This window comes from Triticum dicoccoides, chromosome 7A, assembly GCF_002162155.2.
Source record: "Triticum dicoccoides isolate Atlit2015 ecotype Zavitan chromosome 7A, WEW_v2.0, whole genome shotgun sequence".
Lineage (NCBI taxonomy): Eukaryota > Viridiplantae > Streptophyta > Magnoliopsida > Poales > Poaceae > Triticum > Triticum dicoccoides.
In genome coordinates, this window is record NC_041392.1 from 577,868,226 (window position 1) to 577,886,444 (window position 18,219).

An 18,219-nucleotide genomic window follows, 5' to 3' on the forward strand; every position below is an offset into this window, starting at 1 on the left:
TTTCCTACGTAACACCAAGATCTATCTATGGAGAGACCAGCAACGAGTAGAAAGGAGAGTGCATCTACATACCCTTGTAGATCGCTAAGCGGAAGCGTTCAAGTGAACGGGGTTGATGGAGTCGTACTCGTCGTGATTCAGATCACCGATGATCCTAGTGCCGAACGGACGGCACCTCCGTGTTCAACACACGTACAGCTCGACGATGTCTCCCACGCCTTGATCCAGCAAGGAGAGAGGGAGAGGTTGAGGAAGACTCCATCCAGCAGCAGCACAACAGCGTGGTGGTGATGGAGGAGCGTGGCAATCCTGCAGGGCTTCGCTAAGCACCTACGGGAGAGGAGGAGGTGTCACGGGAGGGAGGGAGGCGCCAAGGGCTCAGGTATGGATGCCCTCCCTCCCCTCCACTATATATAGGGGCAGGGGAGAGGGGGGAGGCGCAGCCTTGCCCCCTACTCCAAGCAAGGGGTGCGGCTAAGGAGGGGGGAGGAGTCCATCCTCCCCAAGGCACCTCGGAGGTGCCTTCCCCCTTGAGGACTCTTCCCTCTCCAAGTTTCCTTGCGCATGGGCCTCTTGGGGCTGGTGCCCTTGGCCCATGAAGGCCAAGGCGCACCCCCCTCAGCCCATGTGGCCCCCCGGGGCAGGTGGCCCCACCCGGTGGGCCCCCGGGACCCTTCCGGTGGTCCCGGTACAATACCGATGACCCCGAAACTTGTCCCGATGGCCGAAACAGGACTTCCTATATATAAATCTTTACCTCCGGACCATTCCGGAACTCCTCGTGACGTCCGGGATCTCATCCGGGACTCCGAACAACATTCGGTAACCACATACAAGCTTCCTTTATAACCCTAGCGTCATCGAACCTTAAGTGTGTAGACCCTACGGGTTCGGGAGACATGCAGACATGACCGAGACGTTCTCCGGTCAATAACCAACAGCGGGATCTGGATACCCATGTTGGCTCCCACATGTTCCACGATGATCTCATCGGATGAACCACGATGTCAAGGACTCAATCGATCCCGTATACAATTCCCTTTGTCTAGCGGTATGGTACTTGCCCGAGATTCGATCGTCGGTATACCGATACCTTGTTCAATCTCGTTACCGGCAAGTCTCTTTACTCGTTCCGTAACACATCATCCCGTGATCAACCCCTTGGTCACATTGTGCACATTATTATGATGTCCTACCGAGTGGGCCCAGAGATACCTCTCCGTTTACACGGAGTGACAAAATCCCAATCTCGATTCGTGCCAACCCAACAGACACTTTCAGAGATACCCGTAGTATACCTTTATAGCCACCCAGTTACGTTGTGACGTTTGGCACACCCAAAGCACTCCTACGGTATCCGGGAGTTGCACAATCTCATGGTCTAAGGAAATGATACTTGACATTAGAAAAGCTTTAGCATACGAACTACATGATCTTGTGCTAGGCTTAGGATTGGGTCTTGTCCATCACATCATTCTCCTAATGATGTGATCCCGTTATCAATGACATCCAATGTCCATGGTCAGGAAACCGTAACCATCTATTGATTAACGAGCTAGTCAACTAGAGGCTTACTAGGGACATGGTGTTGTCTATGTATCCACACATGTATCTGAGTTTCCTATCAATACAATTCTAGCATGGATAATAAACGATTATCATGAACAAGGAAATATAATAATAATCAATTTATTATTGCCTCTAGGGCATATTTCCAACAGTCTCCCACTTGCACTAGAGTCAATAATCTAGTTCACATCGATATGTGATTAACACTCAAGGTCACATCCCCATGTGACTAACACCCAAAGAGTTTACTAGAGTCAATAATCTAGTTTCACATTTACCATGTGATTAACACTCGATGAGTTCTGGGTTTGATCATGTTATGCTTGTGAGAGAGGTTATAGTCAACGGGTCTGAACCTTTTAGATCCGTGTGTGCTTTACAAATCTCTATGTCATCTCCTAGATGCAGCTACCACGTTCTATTTGGAGCTATTCCAAATAACTGTTCTACTTGGAGCTATTCTAAATTGTTGCTCCATTATATGTATCCGGTATCTCTACTCAGAGCTATCCGGATAGGTGTTTAAGCTTGCATCGACGTAACCCTTTACGACGAACTCTTTTACCACCTCCATAATTGAGAAAATTCCTTAGTCCACTAGTTACTAAGGATAACTTTGACCGCTGTCCTGTGATCCATTCTTGGATCACTCTTGTACCCCTTGACTGACTCATGGCAAGGCACACTTCAGGTGCGGTACACAGCATAGCATACTGTAGAGAGCCTATGATAAAAGCATAGGGGACGACCTTCATCCTTCCTCTTTCTTCTGCCGTGGTCGAGCTTTAAGTCTTAACTTCATACCTTACAACTCAGGCAAGAACTCCTTCTTTGACTGATCCATCTTGAACACCTTCAAGATCACGTCAAGGCATGTGCTCATTTGAAAGTACTATTAAGCGTTTTGATCTATCCTTATAGATCTTGATGCTCAATGTTCAAGTAGCTTAATCCAGGTTTTCCATTGAAAACACTTTCCAAATAACCCTATATGCTTTCCAGAAATTCTACGTCATTTCTGATCATTAATATGTCAACAACATATACTCATCAGAAATTCTATAGTGCTCCCACTCACTTCTTTGGAAATACAAGTTTCTCATAAACTTTGTCTACACCCAAAATCTTTGATCATCATCAAAGCATACATTCCAACTCCGAGATGCTCACTCCAGTCCTCAGAAGGATTGCTGGAGCTTTGCATACTTATTAGCATATTTCAGGATAGACAAAACCTTCCGGTTGTATCACATACAACCTTTCCTCAAGAATCGTCGAGGAAACAATGTTTTGACATCCTATCTGCAAGATTTCATAAATAATGCAGTAATTGCTAGTATAATTCCAACAGACTCTTAGCATCGCTACGAGTGAGAAAGAGAAAGTCTCATCGTAGTCAACTCCTTGAACTTGTCGAAAAACATCTTAACGACAAGTCGAGCTTTCTCAATGGTGACACTTACCATCATTGTCTGTATTCCTTTCAAAATCCATATGTACCTAACAGCCTTACGACCATCAAGTAGTTCTTCCAAAGTCTACACTTTGTTTTCATACATGGATCCTCTCTCGGGTTTTATGGCCTTGAGCCATTTATCGGAATCCGGGCCCACCATCGCTTCTCCATAGCTCGTAGGTTCATTGTTATCTAGCAACATGACTTCCAAGACAGGATTACGTACCACTCTGAAGTAGTACGCATCCTTGTCATCCCACGAGGTTTGGTAGTGACTCGATCCGAAGTTTCATGATCACTATCATAAGCTTCCACTTCAGTTGGTGTACGTGCCACAGTAACAACTTCCTGTGCCCTGCTACACACTTGTTGAAGTGACGGTTCAATAACCTCATCAAGTCTCCACCATCCTCCCACTCAATTCTTTCGAGAGAAACCTTTCCTCGAGAAAGGACCCAATTCTAGAAACAATTCAAATTGCTTTCGGGTCTGAATTAGGAGGTATACCCAACTGTTTTGGGTGTCCTATGAAGATGTACTTTATCCGCTTTGGGTTCGAGCTTAATCCTGAAACTTTTTCACATAAGCGTCGCAGCCCCAAACTTTTAAGAAATGACAGCTTAGGTTTCTCTAAACCATAGTTCATACGGTGTCATCTCATCGGAATTACGTGGTGCCGTATTTAAAGTGAATGTGGTTATCTCTAATGCCTAACCCATGAACAATAGTGGTAATTCGATAAGAGACATCATGGTACGCATCATATCCAATAGGGTGCAGTTATGATGTTCGGACACACCATCACACTATGGTGTTCCAGGCTGTATTAGTTGTGAAACTATTTCCACAATGTCTTAATTCTATGCCAAACTCGTAATTCAGATATTCATCTCTATGATCATATCATAGATCTTTTATCCTCTTGTCACGACGATCTTTCAACTTCACACTGAAATTACTTGAACCTTTCAATAATTCAGACTCATGATTCATCAAGTAAATGTACTCAACATCCACTCAAATTATCTATGAAGTAAGAACATAACAATATCCACTACATGCCTCAGCACTCATTGGACTGCACACATCAAAATGTGTTACTTCCAACAAGTTGCTATCTTGTTCCATCTTACTGAAAACGAGGCTTTTCAGTCATCTTGCCCATGTGGTATGATTTGCATGTCCCAAGTGATTCAAAATCAAGTGAGTCAAAACGGTCCATTTGCATGGAGTTTCTTCATGCATATACACCAATAGACATGGTTCGCATGTCTCAAACTTTTCAAAAACGAGTGAGCCCAAAGATCCATCAATATGGAGCTTCTTCATGCGTTTTATACCGATATGACTTACGTGGCAGTGCCACAAGTAGGTGGTACTATCATTACTATCTTTTGGCATGAACATGTGTATCACTACGATCGAGATTTAATAAACCATTCATTTTAGGTGTAAGACCATTGAAGGTATTATTCAAATAAACAGAGTAATCCTTATTCTCCTTAAATGAATAACCGTATTGCGATAGACGTAATCCAATCATGTCTATGCTCAACGCAAACACCAAATAACAATTATTTAGGTTTAACACCAATCTCTTTGGTAGAGGGAGCGTGCGATGCTTGATCATATCAAGCTTGGAAAAACTTCCAACACATATCGTCAGCTCACCTTTAGCTAGTCTCCGTTTATTCCGTAGCCTTTCGTTTCGAGTTACTAACACTTAGCAACCGAACCGGTATCTAATACCCTGGTGCTACTAGGAGTACTAGCAAAGTACACATTAACACAATGTATATCCAATATACTTCTATCGACCTTGCCAGCCTTCTTATCTACCAAGTATCTAGGGTAATTCTGCTCTAGTGGTTGTTCCCCTTATTACAGAAGCACTTAGTCTCGGGTTTGGGTTCAACCTTGGGTTTCTTCACTAGAGCAACAACTGAATTGCCGTTTCATGAAGTATCCCTTTGTTCCCTTGCCCTTCTTGAAACTAGTGGTTTCACCAACCATCAACAATTGATGCTCCTTCTTGATTTCTACTTTCGCGGTGTCAAACATCGCGAATACCTCAAGGATCATCATATCTATCCCTGATATGTTATAGTTCATCACGAAGCTCTAACAGCTTGGTGGCAATGACTTTGGAGAACCATCACTGTCTTATCTGGAAGATCAACTCCCACTCGATTCAAATGATTGTTGTACTCAGACAATCTGAGCACAAGCTCAACAATTGAGCTTTTCTCCTTAGTTTGCAGGTTAAGAAAGTCATCGGAGGTTTTATACCTCTTGACATGGGCACAAGCCTGAAATCCCAATTTCAGCCCTCAAAACATCTCATATGTTTCGCGACGTTTCAAAACGTCTTTGGTGCCTCAACTCTAAACCGTTTAACTGAACTATCACGTAGTTATCAAAACGTGTATGTCAGATGTTCGCAACAACCACAGACAACGTTCGAGGTTCAGCACACTGAGCGGTGCATTAAGGACATAAGCCTTCTATGAAGCAATGAGGACAATCCTCAGTTTACGGACCTAGCCCGCATAATTGCTACTATCAACTTTCAACTAATTTTTCTCTAGGAACATATCTAAACAGTAGAACTATAGCGTGAGCTACGACATAATTTGCAAAAACCTTTTGACTATGTTCAGGATAATTAAGTTCATCTTATGAACTCCCACTCAGATAGACATCCCTCTAGTCATCTAAGTGATTACATGATCCGAGTCAAACTAGGCCGTGTCCAATCATCACGTGAGACGGACTAGTCATCATCGGTGAACATCTTCATGTTGATCGTATCTTCTATACGACTCATGTTCGACCTTTCGGTCTCCGTGTTCCGAGGCCATGTCTGTACATGCTAGGCTCGTCAAGTTAACCCTAAGTGTTTTGCATGTGTTTCGAGGCCATGTCTGTACATGCTAGGCTCCTCAACACCCGTTGTATTTGAACGTCTGAATAAAACACCCGATCATCATGTGATGTTTTGAAACAGCGAACTGTCGCAACGGTGCACAGTTAGGGGAGAACACTTCTTGAAATTGTTGTAAGGGATCATCTTATTTACTACCGTCGTTCTAAGCAAATAAGATGTATAAACATGATAAACATCACATGCAATCAAATAGTGACATGATATGGCCATCATCACTTTGCTCCTTTTGATCTCCATCTTCGGGGCTCCATGATCATCATCGTCACCGGCATGACACCATGATCTCCATCATCATGATCTCCATCATCGTGTCTTCATGAAGTTGCCTCGCCAACTATTACTTCTACTACTATGGCTAACGGTTAGCAATAAAGTAAAGTAATTACATGACGTTTAAGTTGACACGCAGGTCACAAATAAATAAAGACAACTCCTATGGCTCCTGCCGGTTGTCATACTCATCGACATGCAAGTCGTGAATCCTATTAGAAGAACATGATCAATCTCATACATCACATATACTTCATCACATTCTTCTTGGCCATATCACATCACATAGCATACCCTGCAAAAACAAGTTAGACGTCCTCTAATTGTTGTTTGCATGTTTTACGTGGCTGCTATGGGTTTCTAGCAAGAACGTTTCTTACCTACGCATGAACCACAACGTGATATGCCAATTGCTATTTACCCTTCATAAGGACCCTTTTCATCGAATCCGATCCGACTAAAGTGGGAGAGACAGACACCCGCCAGCCACCTTATGCAACTAGTGCATGTTTGTCGGTGGAACCGGTCTCACGTAAGCGTACGTGTAAGGTTGGTCCGGGCCGCTTCATCCCACGATGCCGCCGAATCAAGATAAGACTAGTAACGGCAAGCATATTGAACAATATCGACGCCCACAACTACTTTGTGTTCTACTCGTGCAAAGAATCTATGCAATAGACCTAGCTCATGATGCCACTGTTGGGGAACGTAGTAGAAATTCAAAAATTTTCCTACGTAACACCAAGATCTATCTATGGAGAGACCAGCAACGAGTAGAAAGGAGAGTGCATCTACATACCCTTGTAGATCGCTAAGCGGAAGCGTTCAAGTGAACGGGGTTGATGGAGTCGTACTCGTCGTGATTCAGATCACCGATGATCCTAGTGCCGAACGGACGGCACCTCCGTGTTCAACACACGTACAGCTCGACGATGTCTCCCACGCCTTGATCCAGCAAGGAGAGAGGGAGAGGTTGAGGAAGACTCCATCCAGCAGCAGCACAACGGCGTGGTGGTGATGGAGGAGCGTGGCAATCCTGCAGGGCTTCGCTAAGCACCTACGGGAGAGGAGGAGGTGTCACGGGAGGGAGGGAGGCGCCAAGGGCTCAGGTATGGATGCCCTCCCTCCCCTCCACTATATATAGGGGCAGGGGAGAGGGGGGAGGCGCAGCCTTGCCCCCTACTCCAAGCAAGGGGTGCGGCTAAGGAGGGGGGAGGAGTCCATCCTCCCCAAGGCACCTCGGAGGTGCCTTCCCCCTTGAGGACTCTTCCCTCTCCAAGTTTCCTTGCGCATGGGCCTCTTGGGGCTGGTGCCCTTGGCCCATGAAGGCCAAGGCGCACCCCCCTCAGCCCATGTGGCCCCCGGGGCAGGTGGCCCCACCCGGTGGGCCCCCGGGACCCTTCCGGTGGTCCCGGTACAATACCGATGACCCCGAAACTTGTCCCGATGGCCGAAACAGGACTTCCTATATATAAATCTTTACCTCCGGACCATTCCGGAACTCCTCGTGACGTCCGGAATCTCATCCGGGACTCCTAACAACATTCGGTAACCACATACAAGCTTCCTTTATAACCCTAGCGTCATCGAACCTTAAGTGTGTAGACCCTACGGGTTCGGGAGACATGCAGACATGACCGAGACGTTCTCCGGTCAATAACCAACAGCGGGATCTGGATACCCATGTTGGCTCCCACATGTTCCACGATGATCTCATCGGATGAACCACGATGTCAAGGACTCAATCGATCCCGTATACAATTCCCTTTGTCTAGCGGTATGGTACTTGCCCGAGATTCGATCGTCGGTATACCGATACCTTGTTCAATCTCGTTACCGGCAAGTCTCTTTACTCGTTCCGTAACACATCATCCCGTGATCAACCCCTTGGTCACATTGTGCACATTATTATGATGTCCTACCGAGTGGGCCCAGAGATACCTCTCCGTTTACACGGAGTGACAAAATCCCAATCTCGATTCGTGCCAACCCAACAGACACTTTTAGAGATACCCGTAGTATACCTTTATAGCCACCCAGTTACGTTGTGATGTTTGGCACACCCAAAGCACTCCTACGGTATCCGGGAGTTGCACAATCTCATGGTCTAAGGAAATGATACTTGACATTAGAAAAGCTTTAGCATACGAACTACATGATCTTGTGCTAGGCTTAGGATTGGGTCTTGTCCATCACATCATTCTCCTAATGATGTGATCCCGTTATCAATGACATCCAATGTCCATGGTCAGGAAACCGTAACCATCTATTGATTAACGAGCTAGTCAACTAGAGGCTTACTAGGGACATGGTGTTGTCTATGTATCCACACATGTATCTGAGTTTCCTATCAATACAATTCTAGCATGGATAATAAACGATTATCATGAACAAGGAAATATAATAATAATCAATTTATTATTGCCTCTAGGGCATATTTCCAACACACCAGCCCCCCCAAAGGCCCATGCGCATGGGAGAGGGGAGACCCTAAGGGGGAGGGCCTCCACTTGACTTGGGAGGCACTCCTCCCCCCTTGGCCGCCACCCCCAACCCTATATGGGATCTAGGGGCTGGCCCCCCTCTCTCCCCACCTATAAATAGTGGAGGGGTGGGAGGGCGGTCACACCCTTGAACCTGGCGCAGCCCCTCCCCTCCAATACCTCTCCTCCTCCGCGTGAGCTTGGCGAAGCCCTGCCGGAGAACTGCCACTCTATCACCACCACGCCGTCGTGCTGCTGTTGGACTCTCTTCCTCAACCTCTCCCTCCTCCTTGCTAGATCAAGGCGTGGGAGACGTCTCCGTTCCGTACGTGTGTTGAACGCGGAGGTGCCATCCGTTCGGCGCTAGGATCATCGGTGATTTGGATCACGACGAGTACGACTCCATCAACCCCGGTCACTTGAACGCTTCCGCTTAGCGATCTACAAGGGTATGTAGATGCACTCTCCTCCCTCGTTGTTAGATTACTCCATAGATTGATCTTGGTGATGCGTAGAAAATTTTAAATTTCTGCTACGATCCCCAACAGTCATGTCGAACTGTCAATGGGGGACTCAAGGACCCCAAAGCGAATGTTGCCAGTTAGAATCGATGACGTCGAAGCCAAACGTACCATATCATCGTTAGACGCTTGCCCCACGGTGGGCGTCAACTTTCATGGATGTAAACCTGACAATACTACGGGGTATAAATGTAGTGGAAAACATATCTAGCGAACGATGAGGTCGGGAGTACGCCCAAGGATTTATACAGGTCCAGGCCCTTTGCCGTGGAGGTAATATCTTACTCCTGTGATGCTCTTTTCTCCTGGCATAAGGTACAATGTGAGTTTGTACAACCTTCAACTCGGGGCTTCCCTAGTCGCTTATATAGAGTGCACCAGGTAGGGGTACATAATGGAATGGTATTAATGCTATTCATCGCCTTTGGTGTGGCCGACTATTTCATGGCGTTTACTACTGGTAACTGTCGTATTTAACTAGATTATTCCACTGTTGGGTAACTTCCACTATTATGACATCGTGGCCGAGACATATCCTAGGTAGCCACCGACTGATGGCATAGCCGACTACTCCCTTTGTCTCCGGCCGAGTGCCCGGTGGTCGATAGTCGGGTGGCTTGGTATCCAACTATTGGGACTTAGTGTGGTCTCATGCCACCCTCCTTTTCTTTGATGGGCCAACGATTGAGCCCCTTGGTCCATTGCTTTCTAGACCGTATTTTATATGAGACTTGGGCCACTGATGGGCCAATCATATACTTGGGCCTACCCCATTTTTGTAACCCCGACAACCGAAATAGGAACCGATTTTTTTCGGTTTCGGTTCCGATTCTTTCGGTTCGGTACATCGATTCTTGGTTAATATGCCCATCCCTACTGGCAGCCGGAGGCCATCGTGGGCTAGATTTGGCAGGAGGACGACATGGAAGTTGAGTACGGGGCCACAGATCGGAGTCAGAAACCATCGAGGTGCCCGCACCACCGCCACCACCTACCGTCGCCTCGTTGCCCCTGCGACCGAGGAGGACGACCAGTACCTCCTGACATCGCTTGATATACCAGGCATCCACCCACCAGTCGTAGTCGCCGCCACGGAGTCAGAGCCCCTCGAGGGAGGCCGAGGCTGCCAAATCCTCGCCGCCACCTTTCTTGGCAGCCGCACAACACACCGACGGCGCCTAGGGTTGGCTGCCTGAGTCGCCCCTGTCGCAGCGACGTGGGGGCGAGAGGGGGTGGATCTGAGTCTCATAGTTGTAGTATTAACATATGAAATCTTGCAAAGAAGCTTTTCAAAATATTATCCTCCAGCTGAGCTAATCCAAACGAGGATCCACGTTATGAGCTTTAAGCAAAATGAGGATGAACATCTTGCTCAATATAGTGAGTACTCATTTGCTCCGAGTGTTACAAATTCGTAGGTAGTCACACGTGACATTGTCATAGCATGGCATGCATGCATGCATCCGCGCGTGCAGGATGCATAGACATGTGCTAAACCGGTCCCCCGTGGGAGAGCACGGCGGCCGGTTCCCGACGACGGCACCCCGCAAGCCAGCTGCAAGGAGATCCATGGAAGGGAATGGAACCACCAGCTCCATCGCGCACAGTGCCATAGCCTACCTGCGTAAGGTTCGAGGTTTGACTTTGCACGGGCGGCCCATTGATTAGCCCTCTCGGCGCGACGCTCCCGATCGACGCAAATCAAATCAGGCGCGGCGTCCCACACCATTTACGCTTCGCTTCTCGTCTTCCTCGCTCGTGTCTCCCGTCGCCCGTATCTCCACCTGGTCAACCACATTGTTTTTCTTTTTACAGTGCCTTGGACGTGTGGTGGGCGTTGGTCGGCCAATGAATCACACTGTTGCAGAGTCAACATTCACAAACGCTACTGTAGTCAAGTGTTTTTTTTACACAAATGTGAGCACTGCTGGGTCATTTTTGAACGTCTAAAAACATGGCTAAAGTGTTTTAGAATTGAGGAGTAAACAAAACCGACAGCAAATCAATGGCTACAGTTTCAACTACTCGCCCCCGAATAAGGCTGGCCATAGTGGGGGTAACATAACTAGTATCATATACTTGGGACTCCCAAACATGCTTATGTGGCAGGAAATTAAAGAAAAAAGAGAGGGTCATAGTAACATAGGTAGATACCGTAACATAATAAATGTTATGTTACTATGTGTCATGCATGGCAATAAATGAGACCACCTATGATACTACTTTATGATACTATGCACTATGGATGTAGTATCATACACTAGTATCATATGCATGATACTAGTATATGTTACTCCGAGTGCGGCGTTGCAGAGGCCGGGCTACATTGAGCCCGTTTTGCCAAAAAAAATTCAAAATATACTTAAAAGTTTCAAAAAATATCAAATTTTTTTATACAAATACATATGCATGTTTGTCAAGTAGGTAAAAAGTTTCATCATGTAATTCAGTTATTTGCGTGCTACACAAAAAAGATAAATATCTGACATAAAAACAACAAAGATATAGCCTATATTAATCTGTGTATTTATCTTTTTCATATACACTACATGAAAACATATATGTTCATGAAATTTCATACGTGTATAATACAAATACACATGTATGTATAGACTTTTTTTCAGATTTTTTCAATGTATAAAAATAGTATTTTCGCTGAAAAAAAATAAAGAGCTATGTGGAGCTCGGTCTCTACAATGTTTTTTCGATGTTACTCCCCACTATAACCAGCCTAATATTTGCAAAATGTGAGTATATATATGAACAAAGCGGCGACACGAAGTACTGCCGGGTGGACGGGCTGTCGGGCCATTTCAGCGCCCCAAGGAAGGCGGCACACGCATCAAACTTCGGTTTTACTACTGCTGCTACAGCATCATCACAACTGAGCCAGTGCATGCGCATTGCGCACGTAGCTGTTTCCCCAAGAAACTCGACGCCTCTCCCGTTGCCTACAAATATGTTCTTCCTGCTCATGTGTTGACCATCGTAGCAGCAGAGAAGCAAAGGAAGAGAGATTAGAAGAAGAGCAACGGTTCCCCTCTTTCCTGAGAGAGGATCGACGATGCATCCAAGAAGCGCGGCCACGGTGCGGCTCTGCCTTGTATGCCTTGCTCTCCTGCTGCTGACCCGAGATGTCCGCTCCAGGAATCTCGTAGGGGCGGTGGTGCAGAAGGAGAGGCACAAGCAGAGCCATGGCGGCCACGGCGGAGCCACCCCGGTGAGCAAACGACTTCTCTCTGAACCATTTCCCTAGTTGCTTTAGAAGCACGCATGCAGCATGCATATGCGTTGAGAACAGCATAAGTATGTTATATACATATTCTTCTTGTCTCTGTTGCCCGGAGCAGCAACACCATTCTTGATGCGATGGTAACCACATGCTGACATGCATGCATCCTCATGCTTCTTGATTATCTAGGCAAGCATATATAAACATGCAAGTTGAGTGTAGTATAGCTGTATAACTCTTTTTTTCCTCCCCAGATGCTCTGCAATCTGTTATAACTGATGTGCTCGTGTAATCTTGATCGAGCTGCAGGAACCGCCCGTTGAGGAAGGCAGCGACGCAGGTGCCAAGAGGGGACAGCTGCAGCGTGATCTGACGAGATGGGAGGAGATCCACACGGACTACATCTACACCCAAGACGTCAAACACCCGTGACACTATGAGTCGCTCGTGTTTAGTAGTAGTACTAGCTCCTGGGGTCGTTTGGACAAGACGGATTAGTCTGGGATTTGTCCTTCAGTTTTGGGCCTTTGAGCCAAATCACAAACTAATCCCTCCTCTGTTAGAAGCATGTAGTCAGTGGCGCACTGTATAATTACTTCAGTCTAGCTTTGGCACACCCTTTATTTACTTAGTTAATTATTATATGTATAATTACTGGTACAATCCTGGTAAATTTGGCAGGCGATGCTGCCCTTTCAGTGGATGCACAGATCTTAAAGCACATCGTTCAAGACTTGACCTGTGCAAAACCAGTGAAAACTTCTGTGTTTTAGTAATAACAGTACTACTACTCAGAATTGGTGTAAAGTTATTTTTCGTGCATAGCAGAAATCATGTGATTAATTTACAAGCTTTCTCCATTTCTGAAATCATGTTAAACGCGAGAGCTCCTAGTCCCCGCATAGCGCGGATGCGACTATGTCTAGCTTCACGCGAGACAGATTCGCAGCTCTCCACTTAAGGAGCGCCTGCCTAAATGGGTCGGGCCAACGCACAGGAGGCCAATTTCTCGTCCCCCACCCACCCCTATCACGGTTTGTTGTCTTCGTTTTTTATTTGTTGCTTTTTACTTATGCTACATGCTACATGTTAGGGTCGCGCTATTCGTCATCCTGGGTGAGGAATTCTTATTCCTCATCCAGTCCAATCACATGGACAGAAGTTGAAGCTGTAAGAAGCAAAGCTCTTGAGGTAAAATTACAGCATTGAGAAAGGGGTTGGTTTCCCACCGTAAACAAAAGGGAGTGAGGTAATTTTACGACTTGCATGCAAGTAAGCTACATGCTGCATGTTGAGGGACTATTAGCGTATCAAAGTCTCAGTATGATGTGTCATAGTGTTACGGGACGTTCCTGACTTCTGTTTTTGGATAAGGCTTCGTTTCAAAATTTTATTTCGTAGAGATACAGACTTGGAAAAACTGTTGTCGGCCAACATAGGAAAAATGTCCATGCAAATTTACTTGCGCCTTAGCACGTAAGTTAAGCCAAGGGTCGGTGTGTGATGGTACAAAATATTATGATCTGCTAACTTAATTGTTATTTTTTGCTCTAATACCAACTTAAATATAAACATAAAAACAAATTCCATTCTACAATAATTATCATGTAGAAGGAGCAATCGTCGCATGTGGAATTATGCATCTAACAAATGTGAAATAGCTGGAATCACCATAGCCTTCATCCTTTTGAATGTCCATCTTCTAGAACGCTTCAAGAAGATAATGGTGCAATGTCATATTGGCGGTACTGCAGCTTTGTTACCATCCATAAGGACAAGCTATTATAAATCATACATACTCAGCAGGAGATGTTAATAACTACACAAAGTAGGTTTAAGGAAGGCCTTTACAACCAGCGTACCCAGTCAAACAAAATCATACTTTTACATTTTACACCATGAGCCATGTCAATAACACTGAAAGTTTTCTCCATAAAAAATGTGGATAATTGTACTCAAATCTTTCGGTTATGCAATTCAAGCTGGAGCTACCGACTCCCTCCGTCCCATAATATAAGAGTGTTTAAAAACTCTCTTATATTATGGGACGGAGGGAGTACTTTCAAACAACTAAAAGTGAGAGGGAGTTAACATGTAAGTACATTGTCTTGATGATACGAACTACTGTTGCTGTACAAATTACACTAATGATACTCATACTACTCTGCAGTCCCCATGTAATTGACACAATCAAATGCATCATAATTCGTTCTGATATATTTTAATGGCTAAAAATCATTAAATCCACCGCACTAAGAGATGGAACGGATCAAAAGCGCAACACTACTAACCCAGGAACCCCCCAAAAGCTCTAATTTTCACAGTTCTGTGCCAAGAGCATCATTTTGCAGGCGGCTGACACTTGCACGTCACAGAGTGTGGTTGAAGCGCCATTCCATTTGTTGGGGCTTCCTCCGCCGTGGCTGCTCATTACCGCTGATCAGCAGGAGTCGCTGGAGGCGATGGATTACAACCCATCAGGAGTTCAGGAGTTGTTCTTTACTGGGTCTTGGTGCCTACCTCCAGATTCGGTCATGCATGTATTGACTTCTCATTCCCTGAACTATGTACATCTATATATGATGTAGCGTGCACTAGAACGGGCACCGAGCAAGCAGCTAGTCCATCTACCTGGGTACCATTGCCTGCCAAAACAATATAGCTTCTAGGTAGAGTTTCAGCAGTAACGACTCGCTTGCAGCTACCCAATGACAAAATCAAAATACTCAACAGCAGACTGGTTATGCAACTGATGGAAAATCATGCAGATAATCTGTAGATAAATAAGTAAAAAATGGAAAATAAATAAATCTGGCAGTAGTAGAGTAGTAAAAGGCGAAAGGAAACAAATTAGTCGTATTTGAGTGGATTCCTCTGAAAGACAAGAAAACATGTTAAAGAAGACAAAAAGCAATGCCTTACAGTTTATATGAATCTGAAGCAAAAAATGTTGATATGGATCCGTATAGAAACAATGGCTGGGCAAGAAACATAAAATTATGTTTGTTTCAAGAATGTACCAAAACAGATGTTAAATTGGTAAGCTTCAGTACAAAGTAGAAAGTCGATAAATATGATTATTGTTTTAGTAGTAAATGGTTGATATATGTATTCTATTTTGGTAGCAACAAAGGCCTCACATGATTAGAAGAAAAAATATCCATTCTATGATGGATCAGAAATTATGCCTTGGCCACACGCATGCAGAAAGTAAGCCATGTTTTCCTCTTTTTTTCACATGAAGAGATGCATAACTAGTCATTGGTTAGTAATATAGCTAAGCACATTACATGCCAACGTTGTATTGCAGCAAGAGCGTCTTTAGAACATTAACCTTTTATACACAAATCCTTATAAGTGTACCCTCCCAAACAAGCTGAATGTATTTCTGAAGGAAATTAAAAAGGCTGAATGGAGGAAAATTCCATAAAATTTAGGGTCGCAATAATTATGAGACGACTGCACATGTAGTAATTAAGAACATAATGATAATAGGCATCAGCTGGAAGGATTTACCTCGACGGCCGAAATCTGACATATAACTTGGATTTCTGAAACAAGCAACTGCAAGTGCTAGGTTTGGAGCAATGCAAACCAAAACTGGACCACGGAATCTGAGAAAAGTAATACGATCTAAACTAAAGGATTCAGGCTTGAGCTCATCTTGAGCTCATCTTAAACCATTGTTTGTAAAAACAGAAACTGGAATAAATCAGTAAGAGTTTAAGTGGACTGAAATATAGAAGTAATACTAATTACCCTATATGTTTTAAATAAAAGAAGATAAAACTTACATATCGCGACAACTCATCTTTGAAACCCAATTCAAATGGGAAAATCCATTATAATATCCATCCTGATTCTGCAACTACAGACCTGAGATACTTCTCATCTCAGTACTAGTTATAATGTTTGCTTCGTCTTCTTTGAGCTCAACTGTTACTCTTGAAGCTAATATAAATCCCAATGTGATGTTTATTCGGTTGAACTTCACCAATGTGATGTTTTCTTTTACTCCTTGTGATTGTAATAAGGTAGCCAACGCCCTTGCTGCAATGGGTAGTAGTGGTCAGGTGCCCCACCGGCTGTGGTTGGACGACCTGCCGAACGATGTATCTGTACTCTTGGCCAGCGATGTTGCTGAGCCAGTTTAAGTCATGGAATCATGAGGTTCCAATTCAAAAAACAAAATTATAAATCCCAAGACCAATTTATGAACCCAATTATCTTACAACCCACGTTTTATTGCCTAATTCAGGATCCAGAGACCTCAAACCTACATAGATCCATAATGATTACACTAAGTAGCTCTTATTTCTTAATCTAACAACTAACATTCGATGGACCACGGCAGATAGAAAATGCAGCATATGGGCATGCTAAATTGAGGAGTAATTATACAAAAGGCACTGAACCTGAGGAGTCATTAGACACAAACGCATTGGTAGCTCTATTTATGGAAGATTGGAGATTAGTAGGACTGCGTAGGTCAGATCTGGAGAGAAGCTCTTCTTTATTTGCCCCCAACATCTAGTCATCTATCTCGTGGACCAGATCACCACGGCCATGCAATTGTTCAATCTTGGTTGATATAGGAAGAAGGCGCATATTATCAAATCTGCCAAAGGCCATACCAAAACTTGTGCACCCAAATTGAAACCAGTAAAACTTCAGGAACCTAGCACAGGGATGCACCAATTGTTCAATACCGAATCTGTGAAGGGACTCACCCTCGCACCATGGCAGCCGCCACAACCGGCAAGACATGCCCACGATTATGCTTAAGTTCCTCAATGGATTGGGTGAGGACAGGAGGAAAAAGACAGGGGCATAAATCCGGGCAAAAAACCAAAGTGTGGAGAGCTTACCGTGATGCCGTCGTAGTTCGCGATATGGAGCGGCGGCGTCGTGGCCGGGGCAGAGCACGAAGCGGTCGCAGTCGATATAACCCGCTGCGTTGCCCGTCACCGAGGAACCGGAGAGCTCACCACACCGCCGAGGCCACCAACTGCCACCGAGTACCACGCCGCTAAGCCTGCACCGCCATCACCAACCACGGGCGCCGTCCAAGACCTAGCCAACCTGGCAACGTTGAGCACCGCCGCCGTTCGCCGTCGTTAGTCCCAAAACCGTTCGCAGCTTTCTAAAAAGTATTGTATCAAAAACTGTTCGCAGCAGATTAGAAAAGGACGGAGAGGCGGGCTGTGTTCTGAGTCAACACATAAAAGATAAAATTACCTCGCCCCTGATGTAAATTTACAGCGAGGGATGGGCCTTTCTTCCAATCGCAGAACGGTGGCGGCTTGGTTGGGTGTAAGGTCTGGCTCTGTCGATCGACCAGGGTGTATATATACCTTGGGTGATGAATATTAACACTAGGGTCACGTTATTCGTCATTCTAGGTAAGAAATAGTTATTTTTCATCCCCCTCTATTTTACCATCAATGCATCATAATTTTACGTTCCGTAAGTTTTGTCTTATTTCCGACGCAAAAAGGGACCGTAAGAAAATATATAATCGCCGTAAAAAATATTTTATGTTATGTAAAACTACAAATGTAAAAACATAGTCTAAAATACACATAAACTGCAAATTTTCTTGTCTTATGACCTATATTTTTATTTTTTTATGTCAAGTTTTACGTAGTGAATCAGTAGGAATGTAACTATTTGAATCCGAAACATAATTTAATTATGAAATGATCGTAAGATTATCTCGGGTGAAGAATAACTTATTCTGC

General features: G+C 44.8%; 1 protein-coding gene across 1 annotated transcript; it reads left to right on the forward strand.

Annotated features, from left to right (window-relative positions):
- Positions 1-12,261: 12,261 nt before the first annotated feature.
- LOC119328118 (phytosulfokines 1-like) lies at positions 12,262-13,193 on the forward strand. Its single transcript, XM_037601148.1, has 2 exons — positions 12,262-12,466; positions 12,788-13,193. The coding sequence occupies exons 1-2, from the start codon at positions 12,311-12,313 to the stop codon at positions 12,908-12,910; spliced, it is 279 nt and encodes a 92-aa protein (XP_037457045.1). The 5' UTR covers positions 12,262-12,310; the 3' UTR covers positions 12,911-13,193.
- Positions 13,194-18,219: the final 5,026 nt, after the last annotated feature.

Bases quoted from the DNA above. Each gene is read 5' to 3' on its own strand.
- LOC119328118 (XM_037601148.1), top strand. From the start codon at position 12,311: ATGCATCCAAGAAGCGCGGCCACGGTGCGGCTCTGCCTTGTATGCCTT. The intron at 12,467-12,787 runs GTGAGCAAACGA...ATCGAGCTGCAG, and splicing joins GCCACGGCGGAGCCACCCCG to GAACCGCCCGTTGAGGAAGG.